At 37.8% G+C, this 20,542-nt stretch overlaps 1 protein-coding gene across 1 annotated transcript in view; it reads left to right on the top strand.

The window, feature by feature from the left end:
* Positions 1 to 20,542, top strand: part of KIF18A (kinesin family member 18A) — a 29,612-nt gene continuing 9,070 nt past the window's right edge. The window contains exons 1-12 of the mRNA XM_068194822.1: positions 1 to 328; positions 996 to 1,153; positions 2,051 to 2,155; positions 3,098 to 3,208; positions 6,133 to 6,330; positions 7,570 to 7,743; positions 8,620 to 8,694; positions 8,945 to 9,054; positions 12,368 to 12,530; positions 13,052 to 13,216; positions 13,642 to 13,763; positions 13,938 to 14,176. Of these exons, the coding sequence (XP_068050923.1) occupies positions 1 to 328; positions 996 to 1,153; positions 2,051 to 2,155; positions 3,098 to 3,208; positions 6,133 to 6,330; positions 7,570 to 7,743; positions 8,620 to 8,694; positions 8,945 to 9,054; positions 12,368 to 12,530; positions 13,052 to 13,216; positions 13,642 to 13,763; positions 13,938 to 14,176 (1,948 nt within the window). The remainder of the gene's footprint in view (positions 329 to 995; positions 1,154 to 2,050; positions 2,156 to 3,097; positions 3,209 to 6,132; positions 6,331 to 7,569; positions 7,744 to 8,619; positions 8,695 to 8,944; positions 9,055 to 12,367; positions 12,531 to 13,051; positions 13,217 to 13,641; positions 13,764 to 13,937; positions 14,177 to 20,542) is intronic.

Genomic DNA, 20,542 nt, shown 5'->3' on the forward strand with positions numbered 1-20,542 from the left:
ATGACTCCCGCCAGGGAGGAAGATGTCTGCAGCCATGTCAAAGTGGTGGTCCGTGTCCGGCCAGAGAGCCAGAAGGAGAAGCAGGGCAGCTGCAGCCGGGTGGTGCGTGTCATCGACCAGCACGTGCTGGTCTTTGACCCAAAGGACGAGGAGCTTGGCTTCTTCAGCAGGAGGAGAGTGGCCCACAGGGATATCAACAAAAGACAAAGGAAAGACCTTAAGTTTATGTTTGATGCCATTTTTGATGACAGCTCATCCCAGTTTGAAGTTTTTGAGCATACTACCAAAAATCTAATTGATGGCTTCCTAAATGGATATAACTGCACAGGTAACTTTGTTATTTTTCTTTAATTTAAAAACTGAAGGGAATTTCTCGAAGTTTGTACCGTTCTGTCCAATGGCTGCAGGAGCATTAAAAAAGCCGGAGATAGAAATAAAACATTGTGGTATAATTCACAGATATGAAAGGCTGACTTTTTTGCATATGGAAGTTAGGATAGCTCTACTCCATTTTAACAATAAGTTTGTGGTAAGGTTGTGATAGACTTGGGAATTTCATCTGAGATGTATGTGCTGATGGGAGTCCTCTAGAGTTACTCAAGCAGAAGCAGTTGTGTCACTGAGTGTGTGACATAACCTGCTGTATGAACTCTTTAAGATCCCGGGGTCTTTTAATTGCCTGCTGGACTCTGGTGAGGAAATAAAATGCCTATCAGCAGTAAGTTGATGGCTTAGAGTTGTGAGAGTAAGTAAATAATATTTTAATGTGACATATCAGTGAATGAATTTTGAACTAAAATTCGAAAATGTTATTTGGAAACATCTCTCTAATTGTAGATCTGAAAGGTAAAGCCTGAGTAAGAAGCTTGATCCATTTATGAAACAGTTGTGCAGAATGACAGAGGTCTGTGAATGTTCATTTGGCTTTGCTGTTCCTGATTAGCTTACAAATAAATTACATGTTTTTGCTTTGTTGTTTTTTGGGGGAAATTCAGTGCTTGCATATGGTGCAACAGGAGCTGGAAAGACTCACACAATGTTAGGTTCTCCTGAAGACCCTGGAGTCATGTATTTAACTATGGTGACACTTTATAAACGCATGGATCAAATAAAAGATGATAAAATATGTGATGTTGCTGTCTCTTATTTAGAGGTGAGTTTCTGCTTTTGTTATGTTGTTTTTAATAAGTCATATTTGTAAGTAAGGACAAGCTGGTTTTGCTTTCCCTGGTCCTTTCTGGGGCTTGACAAAAGGTGTCCTTTTAGGAGTGGAACTGCCTCGTGCTCTGCAGACTTGGTGTTCCTAGGCACCTGTCACTGTCTTGCAGAGGGCTGCCCAAAACCCACCTCTTCTAACTAAGATTTACTGATTGGTCACGGTTTGTGTCTTGCTGATCAATTACATGCCTCCGAGCATCCGTGGGTGTGTACAAGGAAGTATCACTTCAGGGTAATAATATTTTAGGACTTCACAGTAACATTCTATAACACTGCGAAAAAGCACCACAAAATGACCTTCTGTTTTTACAAGTAAATGTTCTGGCACTGCTGCTGAATGGTGCCGGTCAAATGGTTATCTTTTTAGCTCCCTCAGAGCCTTAATGGACTCTAGTTGGTATTTGGGAGGGGTAGAAGGAGATGGGGAAAGTTTGCCTTGCCATATGCTTCCACAGACCAAGAAATAAGAGATTTAAAACTTAACGGAAGTAGGTTTGAAGTAAGAAATGTCACTGAGGTTGGGATTGTGATGCACAGCGGAGAAAAAGAAATGCTTTGTGTTCATGCTTGTTGCAAAACATTTTTGTAAAAGGTAATTATTTTCAGTAAAGAATGAAGATTATTTACTAAAAAGAATTACTCCTAAAATCTAAAAAGAAATCATATTAATTGAATATTTAAGCTTGCTATAGGAAAAATGTAAAATAATTATAGCATGAATTCACTTCTTTGTCTTAAAGGCATATTAAAAAAGACTGGCGATTTCTGTTTATTTAATTCTGTCAGCTATGGGAGGATATTTTAATAGAATCTTTTGAATTCCCTTTCAAAGGTTTACAATGAACAGATTCGTGATCTGCTGGTCAACTCTGGACCTCTGGCTGTTCGTGAGGATGGCCAGCAAGGGGTGGTAGTTCAAGGTCTGACATTGCATCAGGTATGTAAATATCTCTAGAAACTTAAAGTGTGCTTGAGATATTTGAGAAACATTCCCATTGTTCTATGCGAGAGTTTTATGGAATTTGGTCATTTCCTAGTGGGTTTTTTTCTGGCCATAAGCACCAGTAACTTGAAAATCTAATAAATTAGTTAAAAGCACATTGTGGAAAAAAACCTGCTAGTCTCATTCCTTGTTATCAAAAGGGTACATTGGCTTGATGCTCATCCAGCAGATTTTGGAAGATTTCTTTTTGGGCTAAAATATCTTGGCATTGCCTTCATTACCACCTTGGAGTGCTCTACACAGCTGTGAAGTCTAAAGGTTGTTTTTGTTTGTAAATAACCGTGTTTGAAGAGTTCCATGTTCATTTACTTCTCCAGACCAGCGCAGCAATTCTGTGGGAAGGTCAGTGATAGGACTTAGTCTTCCAATCAGAATATAAATTCCTGTGGACCTATTTTCTTGCCGCTTTCTTGTGTATGTTACGTGCTGTGACAGGAAACAATATTCTAAGTTTGGCTAGCTCTGTGACCATCCTTCTTCCCACACCTTGAGACTTGTGAGGAAAAACCTTTTCTTGTACTAATGCATTGAAGAGTGCTATACTAATTTAAGTCCAGACATTCTTAAAAGAGGCTGATTCTAACTATGGAGAATCTTTCAGATTTGTTTAAATTCTAAACTAAAAATATTTTCTGATTTAAGTTGCTGCACTTAAGTGGTTGCTTCTCATACCTTACTGCTTTTTAGCTGAGTATATTTGTTTGAAGTGCCTCAATTCTAAAACAGGAAACTTTTTACTTCTGTGTAGCTAAAATTTGAAGTTTAATTTTTTTTTGAAGGTGAATGTTAAGGTAAATGGATTTTAGAATCAGTGTATTCCTATAATTGATGGAAAAGAAAAGAAACTTTTATTTGTCATGTGTTCTATTCTTACAGCCTAAATCAGCAGAGGAGATCCTTCAGATGCTGGATTATGGAAACAGAAATAGAACCCAGCATCCCACAGATGTGAATGCCTCCTCTTCCCGGTCCCATGCTGTCTTCCAGGTGAGATGACACCGCCAGTCACCAGTGGTCTTTACTGGGAGTTGCAAATTTGTTTAAAGGTGGATACAGGGGAAGCTTTTGCCTTTAAGCTGTGTTGAACCTCACTTTGGGGAAGAGGGGATTAAAGGTTTTCAGTTTACTCTTCTTGTTACTCCTTTTTCCTTGGAAGTATGGAAGGGTTCTTAGTGTTTATGTTGGAAAAAAGGCATTCAGTGAAAAGATCCCTAATTCCAATTGTTTGAACTTGTATATATAAAATATGTACTTATACCTTTCTAGCTTACATTCCTTAGAGGAAATAACTTCTGTAAAATGGTAATTTGAAACTTTAGACTTCCATATTGTAATCTTAAAAGCTGAAAATTGTTGGTTTTTTTAAATGCTTTTTGGTATCATGATGTTGCTTAGCATTTCTTTGGGGAATGCAGTTATGTCTGGCTAGAAACTAAGAATCTCAAGTAGTACTTTCTTATTTTACTTTCTTAGTTAATGTTAATTTTTACAATAAAGTGATTTCCTAATATCCTGGTATGGATCAAGTTTTAGAAAATTGAAATGATGATTATTAGTTTTCAGAAAGGAGTTTTGAATGAGTTGTACAAATATGCTAAAGTTAAGACTTCTCCAAAGATTTTTCGGGGTTGGCTACACTGCCTTATTCTTCTGTCTTCTCTTTTTAAATAGAACCTGTGATATTTAAAAACCAGTCCTGTTATCAACAATGTCTTTTTTTACATACTGCAAAGCAGTATCTTGACTTATTCATGCCACTCTGGGTTGAAAAATATTAAAGTACATGATTGTGGTCCTTGCATTAGAGCCCTTAACTGTTGGGAAGTTCATAACAGTATCTACAGACTTAGACAATGCTAAGTAACTATAACAAAGTTTTTTAAAAAACAGCTTCTAAGTATGGAACAGAACAGAAGTCATTACCATTCTAAAAGCTTCTGTTTTCCCGTATACCTTACACTTATGTTTGCACTTGCCCTTCCTGTTTTGAATTCCCCCTGAGCCTGCCCTTGTTGTGCATTGTACAGGACTGCACAAAGAGTTCTTTTGAAGTGCTTTGGGTTGAGAGCTGCATTGTCAGGGATGTGTGCTGCCTTTAGAAAGGCTCCAGGTCCAGTGCTGCAGACAGATCAGAGTGAGCTGCTGATTTCTGGTTGTTTACTTGCTGGGATCTCTTATGTCCCTCACCTTTTCTTAGGAAAAAGCTCTGCATTTTATTATCTGGCAGGCTTTTTCTCAGTACATTTCTACAAGTGGCAAGCAATTAAATAAATCCCTTCAGTTTCTCATCTGTTTCCACAAATCTGTGACATTCTGCATAGCAGAATTCTGTCTTTGTTTCCAGAGATGTAGATGTAAGCGATGAGAAATGCCCAGTGCTGTCGTGATTGCTGTTCATTTTTAATGTTGCTATTATTTTAAGAGTTGCTTTTTTGTAGAGATAGGTTATTTTTGGCTTTTCTTGTTAACTTTATGGGATCAGGATATTATCTGATCTGATCTGACTCAGAAATTGGTAAGTCTTGGCCCAGGACATTCTGGAGCTGATTTGAGAGATGCAAGTTTTGCTTTACTGTACCATATGTCTTAGGTTTGAAATATCTATCTGGGTCAGGCAATTACTGCATCTGAGAGGAAAATCTGAATTGCTACACTGTTCTATTGAGAGTGTTCTGCTTTGGGGCATTTCCTGTGTCTTTTGAATTTTTACAAAAGCTTGAGTCATACAACAGTTTGGCTGTCACTCTACCTTTCCCTCCTTCATTAATGATAGTTACTGTGTTGTTCTGGTAGCGTGTTCCCAGCCTCAGGTTCTTTTTTTTTTGTTTTTTTTTTTTTGTTTTGTCTATTATACTGGAAACAGTACGACTGAACTTAGTTGTTTTGTTTGATATAGAAACATATCTGTTTGAAATAGATTTATGTTTCATGGCAAGCCATACGAGTTTTATTTTATTCCCTCACAATACTTGTCAATCTGTTTTCTGTTACAAGGTACTAGGAAGACTTCATTTCTCATGCACAAAGCTTAAAGCTACAGAGGTAGTGAGATGCTGTCTTTACCAGTCAGTCAGCTGGTGTTCATGGCAGCTCTTTCCTAATTCACTGGCCAGAGGGGCGTTCATGACTGTGTCAGTAACCGTTAGCCGTATTAACAAATGGCAGGGCACTCAACACAAAAGAAGGGGAAATAGATACTGAAAAAGCATAAAGCCTTCTAAGGATAACTTTGGTTCTTCTTACTGGCTGTATGTTCATGCTTTGCCTGCTTCCTTATAAACCTGAAGAGAGAATACCTTCACCAGCAGAAGGAAGCAGAAGCGTTTAGTTCTTTGTACATCTTTGTACTGTGAAAATTTCAGGAAAGATGGGATGAAGGGGAGCAAGTGGCTTCAGGAGGCATCACATTTGAAAAGATCCTGGAGTGTATTTTCACAGCAGTAAATGAGTATTGGTTCCTACTAATGGAAGATACAATTAAATCTAAATCACTGAAAAGTCAGCCTTTTCCTGGTTTATCCCTATACGTCTCTTTATGGTGTACTCCTAAATGTGCATTTGAAAAAGGAACACCTCTTTCAATTTAAAGTTCAGGAGTGTGGTACGCATTTTTGGTGCAGAAGAATCAAGAACTGTGAAATTCATTTTTTCCTGTAAAAAAAACTCAGTTATCATTGCTGCTTTGTGAGCCTCGGCCAGCTGGTTGCTTAATCCTCTGCAGCAGGACGGGAGAGAGAATCAGAAGCAAGAGATGGAGTTACCTTGTGCTTCACTTAAGTGAAGGGAAAGTGGCAGGGGATCCAATACAAACATCTTAAAACAGTTGTTACGCTATGAAATGAATTTACTGCTTAGATTGGTTAGTGGTTATTTTTTAATTATTTTCTTTTTTTTTTTTTTTTTAATTGTAGATTTACCTTCGGCAGCAAGACAAAACAGCAAGCATTAATCAAAATATTCGTATTGCCAAAATGTCTCTCATTGACCTGGCAGGGTCTGAACGTGCCAACGCAACCAGTGCCAAGGGGGCTCGTTTTGTGGAAGGCACAAATATTAACCGGTCCCTGCTGGCTCTTGGAAATGTCATTAATGCACTGGCAGATCCAAAGGTATGTGCTGCTTGCCCGTGCAGTCTTGGCCTCCTAGGGTTCTGAAAACATTTTAAAAAGTGCTCAGCTGACTGAATAATGTGCTTTACACGGTTGATGCTGCTCACATCATCATTCTCATATAAGATTGTCTTAAGGGTTTCCACCATCATATCTGTGATGGCTGAAAGACGGTCCCAGTGAGAGAGAATTCTCAAAATGACGTGCAGCTGCCTAAGGATGGCATCAAAGATGACTGGTACCTGCTTTTCCTGTCTAGCTTCTTTAAAATCAAGCATCTATAGAGAAGCTTGCATGAGTACACGAATAACCTTACAGTTAACCTTTAATCTGAGTGGGGAGCAGCTTTTGTAGGACAAAACAGCATCTCGTTCAAGTTGTTCTTTTGGGATCTCACATACATCCATACACACACACATCCCTGCTCAAAGCAGTGAGCCAGTCTCCTGATCTGGCTGACCAGCTCAAGGCAAGGAATGATGAAACCTCCTGAACCTTTGCATAAGTCAAGTCCATTGTCTACCTGAGCACTCTTTTTGTCCTTGTGCTCAACTAGCAAATTCCTCCTTCAAATATGCTGGGAGAAAATCAGATTTAATTTCCCTTCCTGATGCTGCATGTCCTCATCACCATCTTGTTGGAGGGGAAGGTGGAGTTTAAAATCTGTACCACAGACACATGAAAGAATCACATTGATTTATTTGATGTGGGATTGGGTTCCTAGTGACCAGACTTAGTATCATGAAATGAAAATTCTATAGCTTCTCAAAGCAGAGTATGTGTTGCCTGGAAAGGTGTGAAATCTCCATCCTTGGAGGTAATCAAAACCCTACTGGGCCTAGTCCTCGCCATCTTAGTCTAGCTGACGCTGCTTTGAGCAGCAGGATTGAATTAGAGGGATTTTAGAGGTCCTTTCCAATCTGGGTGATTTTGTAAACTGAAAGCAATTTAATGTAGTTTACTTTTTCTGTTGTTGTCCCATCACAGAAATAGGAGTTACATATCCAGACGTCAGAAGGTAACTTAGCTAGTACATGTGTTGGAAAGGTGTTGAACAGTTCCAAGAGACTTAAAAAACTGTTAAAGAGGTACAGATTCTTCAGAGAAAAATGGCTTGTGTCAAAGAAGAGTTTCTTGGCTGTTCATAACATGTGTTCTGTGTTACTGCTGAAATTCTAAGCAGACTTTTATTTGAAGTACAGTTAACTAAACCATACAAATATCTGTCACTCTTTTTAGAGCAAGAAACACATTCCTTATCGAAACAGCAAGCTTACTCGTTTGTTGAAGGATTCTCTTGGAGGGAATTGCAGAACAATAATGATAGCTGCTATTAGCCCATCTTCCTTGTTTTATGATGATACCTATAATACTCTGAAGTATGCAAACCGAGCAAAGGATATCAAGTCTTCTGTGAGTATATTGCTTTTACTGATCTCTTGTCAAAGTGCAATAATGTAGTAGTAAAAGAAAAATTCTTTCTTTTGGAATATTATTTTTTGCTTCACTTCTGACTCAAAAATTTGTTCTGTTACATGTTCTTTCTTTACAGTCAGCTCTTTCTTATCTGACTGATAGGTGTAGTAGACACAAAGTAGGTCCTAGGTCTGGCCTAAAAGCAGCATAGCTTCCTGAATGAGATGGAGCTGCCAGTTTGAAACAGTTTGTTTATTGGAAATAATCCTCAGCTGGTAGAATTCACATCCTTTTTTACTATTTTGCTATTACTTTCTCAGATAACTGAAAAATGTATTAAAGAAATTTCTGACCAGTTGTACAAGAGCCAGTCCCGGTTTGTACAGGTAGAATTCAGCTGGAGTCAAGAAGCTCAGCGAGATTGTCTTGATAAATGAAAAGCTGGAATGTCCTTTTCTGCTCTCTATTGTTTAATTTTATTTTTCATCTTTTTAATTGCAGCTCCTAATTCTTTTTATGTGATATGGAGTTCATTGTAGTTTCCATTTGTTGCATACGTAAAGGTAGCTTTTATAATAAAATGCACAAGACGGACATTTAAATAATAAAACTAATCTGAATAAATGCAAAATGTGCTTGCACGTGTAAATGAAACTATGCTTGGTTTGTTGAGGGAAATGTCCTGGCCATGGGTGTGCAACAGATGACAGCAAAAGCTGACAGTCATATTCTCATTATGCAAGTCAGAATTTCATTAATCTCTTTGCTCATAGCATAGTGTATGTGTAACTATGGAGTGCATACACACAGCGTGCTTATTGTGCATGAAAACATGAAGGAGCTGCCTTTAAATTCTAACTTGTTTCTTTACAGTTGAAGAGCAACGTGGTCAGTTTGGACAATCACATAAGCCAGTATGCTAAAATTTGCAATGAACAAAAGAAAGAGGTATGTAAAAAAGTCTGTTGTTAAGAGGTTGAAAGGTTAACTGTTGATTTTGAATATAATAAATAGTTGATGGGATTAAATCTGTAAGGTAATATGGGTCTAATGTATTCTGAAGGAAGAAAGTTTTGTCTTCCGAGAGGAATATCACCTGCTGCCATTTGTAAAGCTGTTCAATATCAGCACAGAATGATAATTTTGGGAAATAAACAAAAAAACATATTTCAGCTGAAAGGTGCCTCTTTTGGTTTAGATCCTAATGCTGAAGGAGAAACTGAGAGAATACGAAGAAAAGCAAGCAAGCATTCCTGAAAATCATAATACTGCAGAACTGTCAAACAACCAGCGAGTGGAAATAGAAAGGTAAATGAATCACATGTGCTTCCAAGCTGGAGTTTGTTTAACTTGTAAAAGCATTTGTAAAACAAACCTACTCTTTTCAGTATTAGTTTTCTCATTTTAACATTGCTTTACTTAGATCTAGGTATGGCCTTGCCTGACGTGTTGGCTCTTTTTAGAACAACTTGGTGGTGGTTTTAAAACGAAAGGGGAGGACGTAGGAAATGCCATGTGACAGGAAGGAGCATAGGAATGCTGGCTTCCAGCAAAGCTCCTGAACAGGTTGTGTTTGTGGGTAGGCAGAGTGCAGTTTTGCATAAATGACAGCAGCTCTGCGACTGTTGGCAGGCACTGATTCGAGTGGGATCTTTCCTGCAAGGCTTGAGAGAGACAAAACCTGGAAGGTTTTCTACAGAGGGTTTGCTTTATGTTTGTAGATTCCTTATTTTCTATTGCTTTAATACTTCTTGGCCTCTGTTTCTTTCTGGTAGTGTTCCTGTCTGTCTTGTCTCATGTGACAGTCTCATGAGAGAGCACCAAATGTAACAAACTCAAAAGTGAAGTATCAATTTGTTGCAGAAGCCGTTGTGTTCCGTTAAGAGGGTAGGTTTTGGAGGGAAGGACTTTCTGGATGTGTCTCTGCATATCTCTTCTCATCTTTCTGACAATTACTTGCCTAAGTTGATTCAGCTAATTTTTTTTTTTTTAATTTGGCTCTTTGAATGTGCTGTTTTTTAACCTGGAAAACTTTCTGAGGTATAGTAAGAAACCATTCAAAGCAAAATACTCTCTAACTGTGCTTTATTTTAGTGGTATTCCAGACATTTCAATAAACCCTTCCATTCAGGTTATTTAAATTAAATTTTCAAAAGAAATGTGGGCTTCTAAGTCATGTTGATAGTTCTGACAGTTTTCCTGCATATTTTTGCACTGTATGTCTTTAAGATTGATTTAATTTCCTGTGATTTGCCCTTTATTTCATTCTTTGTGTGTGGGAAGAGTCAGTCAAGGGCAAGGTCTCTAAAATATCTTTTCAAAAGGCTAGACGTATTCCATGCCAAGGTTTTCTGGTCAGAGAATGTTCCTTGGCATTTCATTGTTATGGAAAATCCCAAGGACCACGTGTAAACCTATCCCTGTCCCTCTGGATGTCAGAAATGATGTGGAGATCTCATTCTCTTCTTTCTCATGAGTATCCTGCCAGGTTCATCACAATGTTGTGGTGTGGGTAATGAGTTGATTTCTGCCATTCATTTACAGGTTTTGAAGGTATTGTGCTGCCTTCTCCATTTTAGTTGGGACAGGGAAGAGAGCCTTGTCCATGATCTTGTATTTCAGTCCAACCCCCCATGGTTTTTGCATCACATGGTTTTTGTTATCTGAAAGAGACTCACTGAGTGCACTGCTTGCTTCTTCAAACATTAAAGTCATTCCTCCTTCTGCTGAAGCTTGGAGATGGGCTGTCTGCCAACCCTTGAAGTCTTGAGCCTGTTAGGGTAGGCAGTGGACACTGGCTCCAGAACTACAGCCAGCAGGTCCTTGGGCTCTTGGACACCAGGTCGTGTAGGGAGTTCATACTCTGGGTATGCCTGGAGGGTGGCTTTGTAATTTTGACAGTGCAGCCCAGAGGGTAAAGGTAACTCCATGAGAACAGAAATGTGCTAACTGAAGGACCGAGTCCACAAAGCCTTCTGTACTTCATGCTTTATTTGGAGCACTGGTGAATAGAAGTACACCAAAGGTTGGTTTAGCAGTCATGGCTCCTCATAAGCAGGGTACAAAGAATCAGGATCTCCACCCTCCTCTGAGCCATACCCAGCTTTTTACTGTGATGGAAACTGGGAGGATTCCCTTTGATTCCTTATTGCTGTTTCCCAAGCAGCTGGGAGGAAGCGTGTTTCTGTGGGTGCTGGGAAGGAGAAAAATTCTCCAAGCAGTGTGCAATCAATCAATAGTTATATCGATATATAGATAGGAACAGTGTGGGGTAAGAGCTCTGACACTCTGCAGCTGACTGTTTCATTGCTATAGAATCTTTTAGGTTAGAAAAGACCTCAGAGGTCGTGGACTCCAACCACTGACCTATTACTGTTCCTTAAAGTAGTAACACTTAAAATTCTGTGAGTGTTTTAGTACACGTTTTAACTAGATGCGAAAGCATCCTCTAGACACTGAGTGAAAACCTCTTGTATTTCTAAATCTGCAGAGAAGAATTATTTTCTTAATTCTGTTTCTTTTTAAAAGGCGAGTAGTAAAACATTCAAAATAGAATAAAAGACTTAGTTATTCAAACTTTAGACTGTGAAATAGAATTGCTATTTCTGAAATACTGGCAAGAAATCAAGTATTGACAAGAACGTCTCTAACTTGTTCTGGAGTTGAACCTGTTTTTTTTTTTTTTAGCATTTTTACAGTTTTTAATTGTATGGGGTTTTTTTAATACTGAAAACTGTATAACCTCAAATGTTGCATGCCGTTAGAACCCTTGCATGTTAAGCGTTGATTTTTATGTAAAGTTCTAACAGCGTAGGATGTAATGAAATACTTTGCATAGGAGGTTGGTTATTATTGAGATGTACAGTGAATTTTTGGCCATTCTGTACTGTACAGTTTCAGTATTCAGGAGCAAAGGGAGAAGGAACCACCAGTGAAAGTTATATTGCAGTGTGGCAGTGCTTCCAGGTCTTCTTGTTCTTGTTATTCTGCCTTGTGCTGCAGACTGGGGGTACCCAGATAACTGGTTACTCAATAACTCCGTGAGTACCATCTACCACAGTTTGGTTTTCCCCCCTGCTAGCCTAGGACGTGTCAAAACATGGGGAATGGTCTGATTTTTGTCGTCCCTTGGAACGACAAGTGATGGAAATTGTACAGCCCATTCAGGGAGAGTGAGCATCCAAAGCCATTTGTGGTTCTCTTTTTTTGAGGATAGCTAGCAGGGGTTGGAGCACCTTGTGTGTCTATGGCAACAGTAGTCTGATCTGTTTAATAAATTGATGTAAAAAGTAGAGGACATAGGAATTTAGTGTCTTCTGGAGTTAGAGAAAGGCATCTGAAGCATCTTCACATGAGCCTTTTAAATCCCAGTGTTGTCTTCATAATTATGACAAGATTTCTTTGTAGTGACTCCTTCAAAGCTTCACATCCCATTTTCAGTTCAAATACATAAAATTCTTACTGATGTACTGACATTTTATTTAGTGCTTATCTATAATAGGCTTTACTTATTTCCTTTTAATTTCTTTATTTTATTAATTTGGAGTTGAAAATTCCCCTACCGAAGAGATGGTCATAAAAAGCCTTCAATAAATAATTAATTATTATCCCTTGACTTTAGGTACAAAGAAATACTTAAAAATGTTTTTGCAAACCGTGAGGAAATCAGAAAAGAGTACCTCAAGGTGGAAAAGAAACTGAAAGAAAATACACTAAAGAAATATTACCAGAATCAGTGTCACGAACAAATTCAGCTGATGTGCTCTGAAGAAAGAGTAGAAAAGGTGAGTTTTCTGTGATGTAGTGCAGGGTATCACCTCTTCGTTTTGGTAGACTTGTGTGACTTTTTCTTAAGTAATTGTGTAATGAATTACTGCATAAATATTTCATTAAAGTGGGACACCTCCTCTATGACTACTGATGTAGTGACCTAGTTTTTGAGGTCAAGGGCAGAGTGTGGTTGTCTCCTAAATAGAAAAGGTGCCCTTTGCCTTGGCAGGACACTACCTTGCTTTTGTCCAGCTTGCTGCTGCTGGTTTTGTGCCTTCTAGTTGTCATAGTTCAGAAACAGAACAGACACCAGGAGAGCTGGATATTTGAAGATAGAGGATTTTCCTTTTTACTCAATGCTTTATTCTTCCTTTAGCAGGCTTTTTGTAGGACATACTCAAGTTACCAGGAATTATTTGGTTATGTCATATAAAAATAAGGAAAAAAATCTTTATAAAGAAAGAGAATTTGGTGAACAGAATTTGAAAGTTTCCACCTTAAATGCTGATTACTGGGGGGGGAATTTTTTTTTTAGGCCACTTGCAAGCGGGATCTAAGGCTTTCAGCACTTAACAGCCACTATGTACGCATGCAGAAGAAGAAAGAAGAGCAGACCAATCTTTTTGAGGAAAACTCCAAATGGCTGCACCGTGTTGAAAATGAAATGCGCCTCCTGGGTCAAGACGGGTGCATCCCAAAAGTAAAATGCCTCTCACTTTGCCACGCTTGGGGATGGGGGAGAATTGGAAAAGGGGTAAAACCTCTGAGTTAAGAACAGCTTAATAATTGAAATAAAGTAAAATATATGGAGAGAGTATACCGAAAGAGGCAAACCTGTTTGGTTTGCATAGATAAGCATCCATGTGTGCCTGCTGGATTTTTAATGCTGATTGCAGCACATACCTTATGGGTCAAAGCAATCTACAAAGTTATATTTATGCATGTAAATAACAATCAAATCATACTTTTCTACTGTAAGACTTTATTAACATAATATAGCTCCATTCCATCTTTACTTTTCAGTATAGGCTGGTCTAATATTAATTTTAGTTGAAGTTTTAGTTTCTTTCTATCAGTTTGACATACAGCTGTTTGATTTTCATTTTTATTCCTAATTTCCTAAAGGAACTTTGTCAAGATCTGCAATATTGCCATTTAAATCTGGAAGTTCAGGCCCTTAAAGCCCAGATTGAGCACATGTTGACTCTGGTGTCCCTTCAGGATCAGTATAATAAGCAAACAGAAAAGTAAGTATGGTGTTATGGTAGGTGGGATAAGATGTTCTGACAATTGTAACTTGAGAAGACCTATTTAGAGAATTTTGTTTCGATTGAAACAGAAGCAAGACTTTTCTCAAACTTGTTTTCTGGGTTAAAATTGTTTCCCTAAGGGGACTTGTCTTGCCTCTTGCTGTTTTGCAGAGTACTAAATACTGCACTTCCAGTGCTTCGCAAGCAATACCTGATGTTGAAAGAAGCTGGCTTGACAAATGACTTAAGTGAGACTGAATATGCAGAGGTTGAGCAGCTGATTCAAAGACAAAAATCAGTAGCTTGGGCTGACCAGGCTGAAGAAAAGAATCAAAATGAAAACCATGAAGTAGAAATGTCAGCTATCTTTTCCTTCCCACAGCTTGTGAGCAGACCAAACACCCCATGCAGTAAGTGCATCATTCATTTTTTCTCTGTTGGAAAATCTTTCAAATATCTCCTGCAACAGTCAGATATCATCCATAAACACAGATGTGCACTTCTGCAGATACTGAAGCCACATGTAAAATTGAGTCTCAGACCCACTTTCTATGAATTTTACACCATTCTTAATTAGACATAGGAAAGATATTTACTTTTTCAGTGGCTAGGCACACACTGCAACAGATGAATTCATCCTCTTCTTCTAATGTAGCCCATGTATCAATGTTCATTGATCCTGTGAGTGCTATTAAAAATTGCATTTGAATCTTTCACGTGACTTTGAGGGGAAAGGAATCATAGTGTTGGTTGGTTATAATTCTGTTAAAGTGACTTGAAATGTTAAGCCGGTATAGTTTTGTGTAGTTTCTAACAGCCTTGAGGGAGATGAGATTTACTATTAACTACAGATTCTCTGGGAATCAATTTACTGCAATATTTCAGAAGTTTGTTTCCAAGAATCAAAGGATTTGCCATGTCTACCATGGAACTGGCTTTTTTATCCTGATGGCCCCATTTTTTTCCCCATAACTCTATAAAGCTGCCTTTTCTTCTTTAGCTGTCGAGTGAGTTGCCCTGGAGCATAGTCTGGGTAAAAAGGGCTGAAGAATCCTCACAGACACTGCTGTTCTGATGGATTACATGCCAAATTTGATCCTGATAGTGCAAGTGCTCTGGGGCCCATGCTTGTGTTTTGTGCTGTGGACAGGGAGCACTCAACACCCTGAGGCTTTCTCATTACTGCTAATAATCTCTAACTGACAGACATCCATAGGTAACAAGGGAAAGAGAGATAAATACTGCTTCAAAAAGTACTTCAGCTTCTCAAAAGCTGGCAGTTCCAAAAAGAGCATTGACCCCTGGTGAACTGTGAAATGAGTTCCCTCCTTTTGATAGCTTTCTTCTTCCACACAGCTTGACAATTATTGTATCAAAACCACGAATTGTCCCTCTTCTCATAAGGAGGGTCTGTGATTTTTAGCATGTGTTTTTGTTGCTGTTGATGGTACCAAATAGTTGATAGACAGCGTTTCACTGTCTGCAGTGTGAAGTTCAGACTGTTGGCAGTGGGCTGGAATTGTTTGGTTTGTTTGTGTTTTGGTTGGCTTGGGGGTTTTATTCATGAGTGGCGTTGGTTTGATTTTAGTTTGGGTTGGTTTTTCTTTTTAATGTGTGTTGGCTTTTGTTTCTACAGAGAGAAGGAAAAGGAAGTTAGCAGATTTGCATGCTTACACTTCTTACTCTGCCCATGTTAGTCAGGGATTCATTCAGCAAGGTTGAAAGCTGGTATTTATTTTAAATCATAGGCATATGTTTTTAGATACTGGGGTTTTTTGTGTAGAGATACTTGTTTTTTCTGACAGAATAGATAGGGACACTAATCCAGAAGCTCTGTAATATCCTCTGTAACAAAATATTCATTGTAATGATCATGTCTTGTCATATGTAGGTTGTCATTCTTGTGAATTTTAGTTTCTGATGCTAGTAAGCTATGTTGGAGTTCTTGATTAATCTGCTTCTTTCCTACCTTTCTTGGAAGTTTTGTGTTGGAAGAGGCCTGGTCAGTTCTTAGGGAAATATTAAAATGACTGTTATTTAAATTCCACATCAACTATTTAAACATGAACATTTTATTTTATTAGACATTATTTAAGGGGTGTTCAGGAAATCTGTGTAGGTTTTCCAATTTTCCCTTATGCTAAAGTTGTTGAACTTTATGTTCAAGTAGGTAAATGATTTTCAGTTTTCAGCTAAGACAGACTTCTTTCACTTGTAAATGGTGCCTTTGCCTGAAGATGACCACAAAAATCTTTTGTGGTATTTTTATCATTTTTATTTGCTTTTTGGTTTTTGCAAGGGGAAATATAGGAGGCATTACTGCCACTGCTTTCCCCCTCTCATTAGATACAGGATAAAACATGGTAGAAAAAACTGTTCTCCAAATTTTGCAACCTTTAGGGAAAGGTTACCTAAAATACTAATGGTGTTGATACAATCACTGGAATACAAGTGGGGAGGGAAAAAGTGATCCACTTCCTAGTGCTTGAAGTTCTTTTTCTGTTCAGCACAAACACAACTAAATAGCTCCTCTTCAGCTGTTTGTTTGATGGCAATGCAATGGTTCCTTTCCAGGAAATGTAAGGCTGGAGCATATAGATTGAGGAAGAGAGTGTACTAGGTCTGCTAGTAACAAATCTCAGGTGTTGCTTTGAACCGGTGTTAACACATTTGGAAGACAATTTTTTGGAGGTAAAATCCCTCTGCAAAGATGAGATAGCACTCATGTATAAAACACAGAGCATTATGAGAAAAATGTTCATTTTTCTTCAGTGTAGGCTTACAAAATAAGTAATTGTGTCTCTGGTTGAGCTCAGACGTGTCTAGGGATGTGTGCAGAATCCATCCCTTCTCCAGTTTGGAAGTTTCAATCATTAACAAACTACAGGTCTCTCTTTAGTTGCTATGTGTTGAAATGGGCAGTGATACAGGAAACCATCTGTATTTAAAGACAGTGCTGAATGCTGTGTGCTGCAGAACATGAGGCTGTAATCATTGCAGAAACTTTTTTAATGACACAAACTTTTGCCTGCAGCTCTTTGAGAGAGCTGTGACAATGTTCAAATGCAAATTAATTATTATTTGGTGTTTTCACATAAAAATTACAATATTTTAAGTCAAATAACTTTTCTGATTGCAAGCACTTTGACTCTCCAAAAGGTCAAAGCAGCTACATCATTTCTGCAGAACAGGTAAAACTATGAAAGCAGGACCTGCAGGTCTTGTGTGTTTCTTTGGAATTGACTACCTTTGTTTAACTGGTCCTGAAGAACAAAGTCAAACTAGCAATTGACGTGGGAAGAGAATCTGAAAATTGCAAAGAGAAGGATAGCCAAGGTGAAAGGGTCGGGGGGTTTATTCTAGTTTTCCTTAAAGTCTTCTAAAGAAATAAGTTATTGGATTATCATCCTAAATGTTCTTACTCTATTATATTAATTGACTTTAATGTGATCTTGTTGTAAGGTCCTTCTTCCAATCAGGAGTTTCAGAATAGCAAAGAATTTCAGCTGATTTGCAGTAATGCCCAAGTCTTTGTTTGTAATGAAGATTACTCCTTTGGAAAGGGCCTCTCATATATTAAACAGTATTAAAGTTGTAGTATGCAAGGAGAAGATAAAGATGTTTTCTGGCCATTCATTCCGTGTCTGTTTCTACGGTCAAATTATCAAGGTGGTCAATTCTAGTGAATCAGCTCTTGATTTCTAGTGAAAGCTCGTTAAAGATCATATGCTCTGCCAAAGAAAATGGAGGGCTTCACTACAGGAGTCGACCTCCTTCTGTCTTCTTTTTCCTTTAGCCTTTGAAATCCTTAAATGCCTTTTGTAAAATCCTGACCTTAACTAGAAGTTAAATTTGTTGCTTTTTACAGAAAATGCTGGCTTTCCAATATACTTTCTTTTTTTTTTTTTTTTTTGACACATACATTAAAAATGTAGATTAAGCTAGTGCATGCTTCATGTAACTATAGATGTGCAATGTCATGAACAATTTGACTGTTTGTCTCCAAGAAAGCTCGAGCTCGTTTAACAGTGTATTTGGGCACCCATTCTGAAGTGTTCATTAATGGGGAGCCATAGAGTATTCCGAGTTCAGACTGCTGGCTGGAGAGCTCTGACTGGTACTTGCACGTTTTTCTTTGAATGGGGAGGTTCTTGGCACTGTTTCAAGCATCCCATTTCCACAAGCCTTACTGTACATTACCACTGAGAGGATGGAATTGATTTATAGAAAAAAAAAAAAAAAGGCATCCGTTGCCTCCCCTTGTCACAACCATTCTGATCTGAGCAGTCAGTTTCTTATTTTGTGTGACAGGGAAAATTGAGGTACAGTTGCACATAGTAAAAGATGTTATTTCAAGCAGGAAAAGCATGTGCCTTCAATAGGAAAGATTTGTCTTACTGAGCAGCTCTTCCATACTGTCTCAGGTGACTTCTGAGTATTTTTTCTCATGCTGTGTAAAGCTGTACACCTGATCACTGGGACTTGCAAGAGTGCAGCCTGGATCTGAGCCTTTTTCAGTTCACAGCTGTTGTTTGTGACCCTGTTGTGAAACTTGCCATCACAGTGATGATGCCTTTGGGTCACAAGGAATATTAAAGAATTGAAATGCATTGACTAGACCTCATTTGCAGTTTGGAATTCCATGAGTCAGTTGTTAAAGGAATGAAAACGTATGATTAGAATTGTAATTTGATCAATCAGTGGTAGCCCAGAAATGTTTATTGAAATGAATACATTAATATTTAATTTGACTTTAGCAGAACAACCTGCTAGACTTAATTTAGCACAGGTTCCAGAAATAATCCCCTTATGCCTGTATTAGCATGAGTTCCAGAAGAAGACAAGTCTTGGCCATTATTTTGTCCCTAATGTCAATTAGAACTAACTCAATTCATCAGAGTTGTTTTGCCATGAGCTCTGCTCACTTTTCCTGTGACTCATGTTTCTCACATGGTGCATTCTGCTTCTGGTATTAGTGCACAGGGCTGTAAATATCTGATATTGCTGTGTTTCTTGTCACATAAATCAGTACTTCTGAGGAGTCTTTTGGGACAAATGATACAGCAAACTTAGGACCAAAACCACCTCGTGTCACTGGATGGGGTGGTTGATCAGTGGGTGATGGCTTTAATGTTTAATTTCTGAGTGAATCTCTTAAATAGTATCTTAAAGAATTTTGACAATTATCTTTTATAAACAGCAACCTGAAATTAAGGATCAGCAAATATGTGATCTCTTCTCTAAAATATATTTGGAATAATGTTTATTTTTAAAGAGATGCATTGTAGGTGTGAAAGTACTAGTTAAGGAAATAAAACTTCCAAATTTTTCTTTTAAGCTACTTCATCAAGTTAACTGTGGCTGTTCTGTAAAGCATATAAGTGATTCATTTTTGTATATGAAATAAAAAATATTACTGAATTATGGTGATGACGATATTGGTGCAAAAGATTGAAGTAGCTATAAAACATGAAGCAAATATGGCCTATAAACATAATATCCCCGCTTTATTATGGAACATGCTTGATTTTTTTTTTAATAGTTGGAACATGTTGTTTACCTCTCAGTAGGAAAATGATGGCAGTACTTAATGATCACCATTAGCCATCCATTCAGGAACTAGTTGGATTTGTTCTTTAAGGAAATGTAAATAGCCCTGCTTGCTTCTCCAAGTATCATCCTCAGTACCACGTATTGAGAAATGGATGGAAGTAGTAGAGTTTCTGTAGCAGCTTCTGTTGTCCGAGTCCCTTTTACATAAACTTCTCAATAGTAGCTATTAAAACACTTGCCAGACAGTCAGCAACTAGCTTCAGTAGCTTCCTTAGGAAGATGGAAATAGAAGCACTGGCAGTTCTTTGTTTTGTGGCTCCAATGTTTTCCTTGCTGCGTGTTTATTTACCTGAGATGTTAACTGGAGCTATATACAGTAGAACAAGAAGCTGACGTGGAATTAGGACTTTGGAGCTGGTTTTGTCCATCATAATTGGTTTATGTTATGTAGTGAAGCCAAGTTAAATACGATATTACTGGTTTGTTTACATGTTTACTGTGTTAGGAGCAACCTAATAGTCTCACAGAAAGCTGAGGGAAGGGACACTTCTTCAGTATCTTGTATTATTTCCAAGACTTTAATGACGAGAAAAGCTTGTTGTATTTTAACTTAGTTTTACAATGAGTTTTATTCCAGAAATGAATAGATTTTAAAAATAGCTCTTTGTTTTTACTAACAGCTTATATTTGCTTTATATAGAATTCCTGCAACTCTTGTTATTAGTTTACTTGAATTGCAGTACAAAATGCTCTCCATTATGATGGAATTCATCAAATTATTTATGTTGGCAGTGCTTTTGTGTTCTTTACGTATTTAGTTAATGATTTAAATGCTGGTATTTACAGTTAATTTTAAAATGCTTCCAATATTTAGGCTTGTAGAAGCTTCTGAACCTTGGCACTCCCACCAAAATGTTTCTCCATCAGACTTCCTTCTAGTAACTTTAGGACATTAGCAAAACCTCAGTGTCTTACAGGAAGCAAACTTTGTGAAACTGAAACCTCCCTGTCCTAATGTAGCAATGGACTAATAGAATTCTAACCATTCTTTTTCCTGAAACAGACGTTCAGATGCGTATAAATAGGAGTAAAAACTAATAAATGAATATTTTAAATGTGTCCTGAGTCATTTAATGGATAGCTGTTTCAAACATTAGATTATATAAACCTTACTCTTGTATTTAAGAATATAAGATGTCAAAAGTGTTTTTGAAAAAGGTTTG

The sequence above is a fragment of the Anomalospiza imberbis genome, chromosome 6, assembly GCF_031753505.1.
Source record: "Anomalospiza imberbis isolate Cuckoo-Finch-1a 21T00152 chromosome 6, ASM3175350v1, whole genome shotgun sequence".
In the NCBI taxonomy this organism is placed as follows: domain Eukaryota; kingdom Metazoa; phylum Chordata; class Aves; order Passeriformes; family Viduidae; genus Anomalospiza; species Anomalospiza imberbis.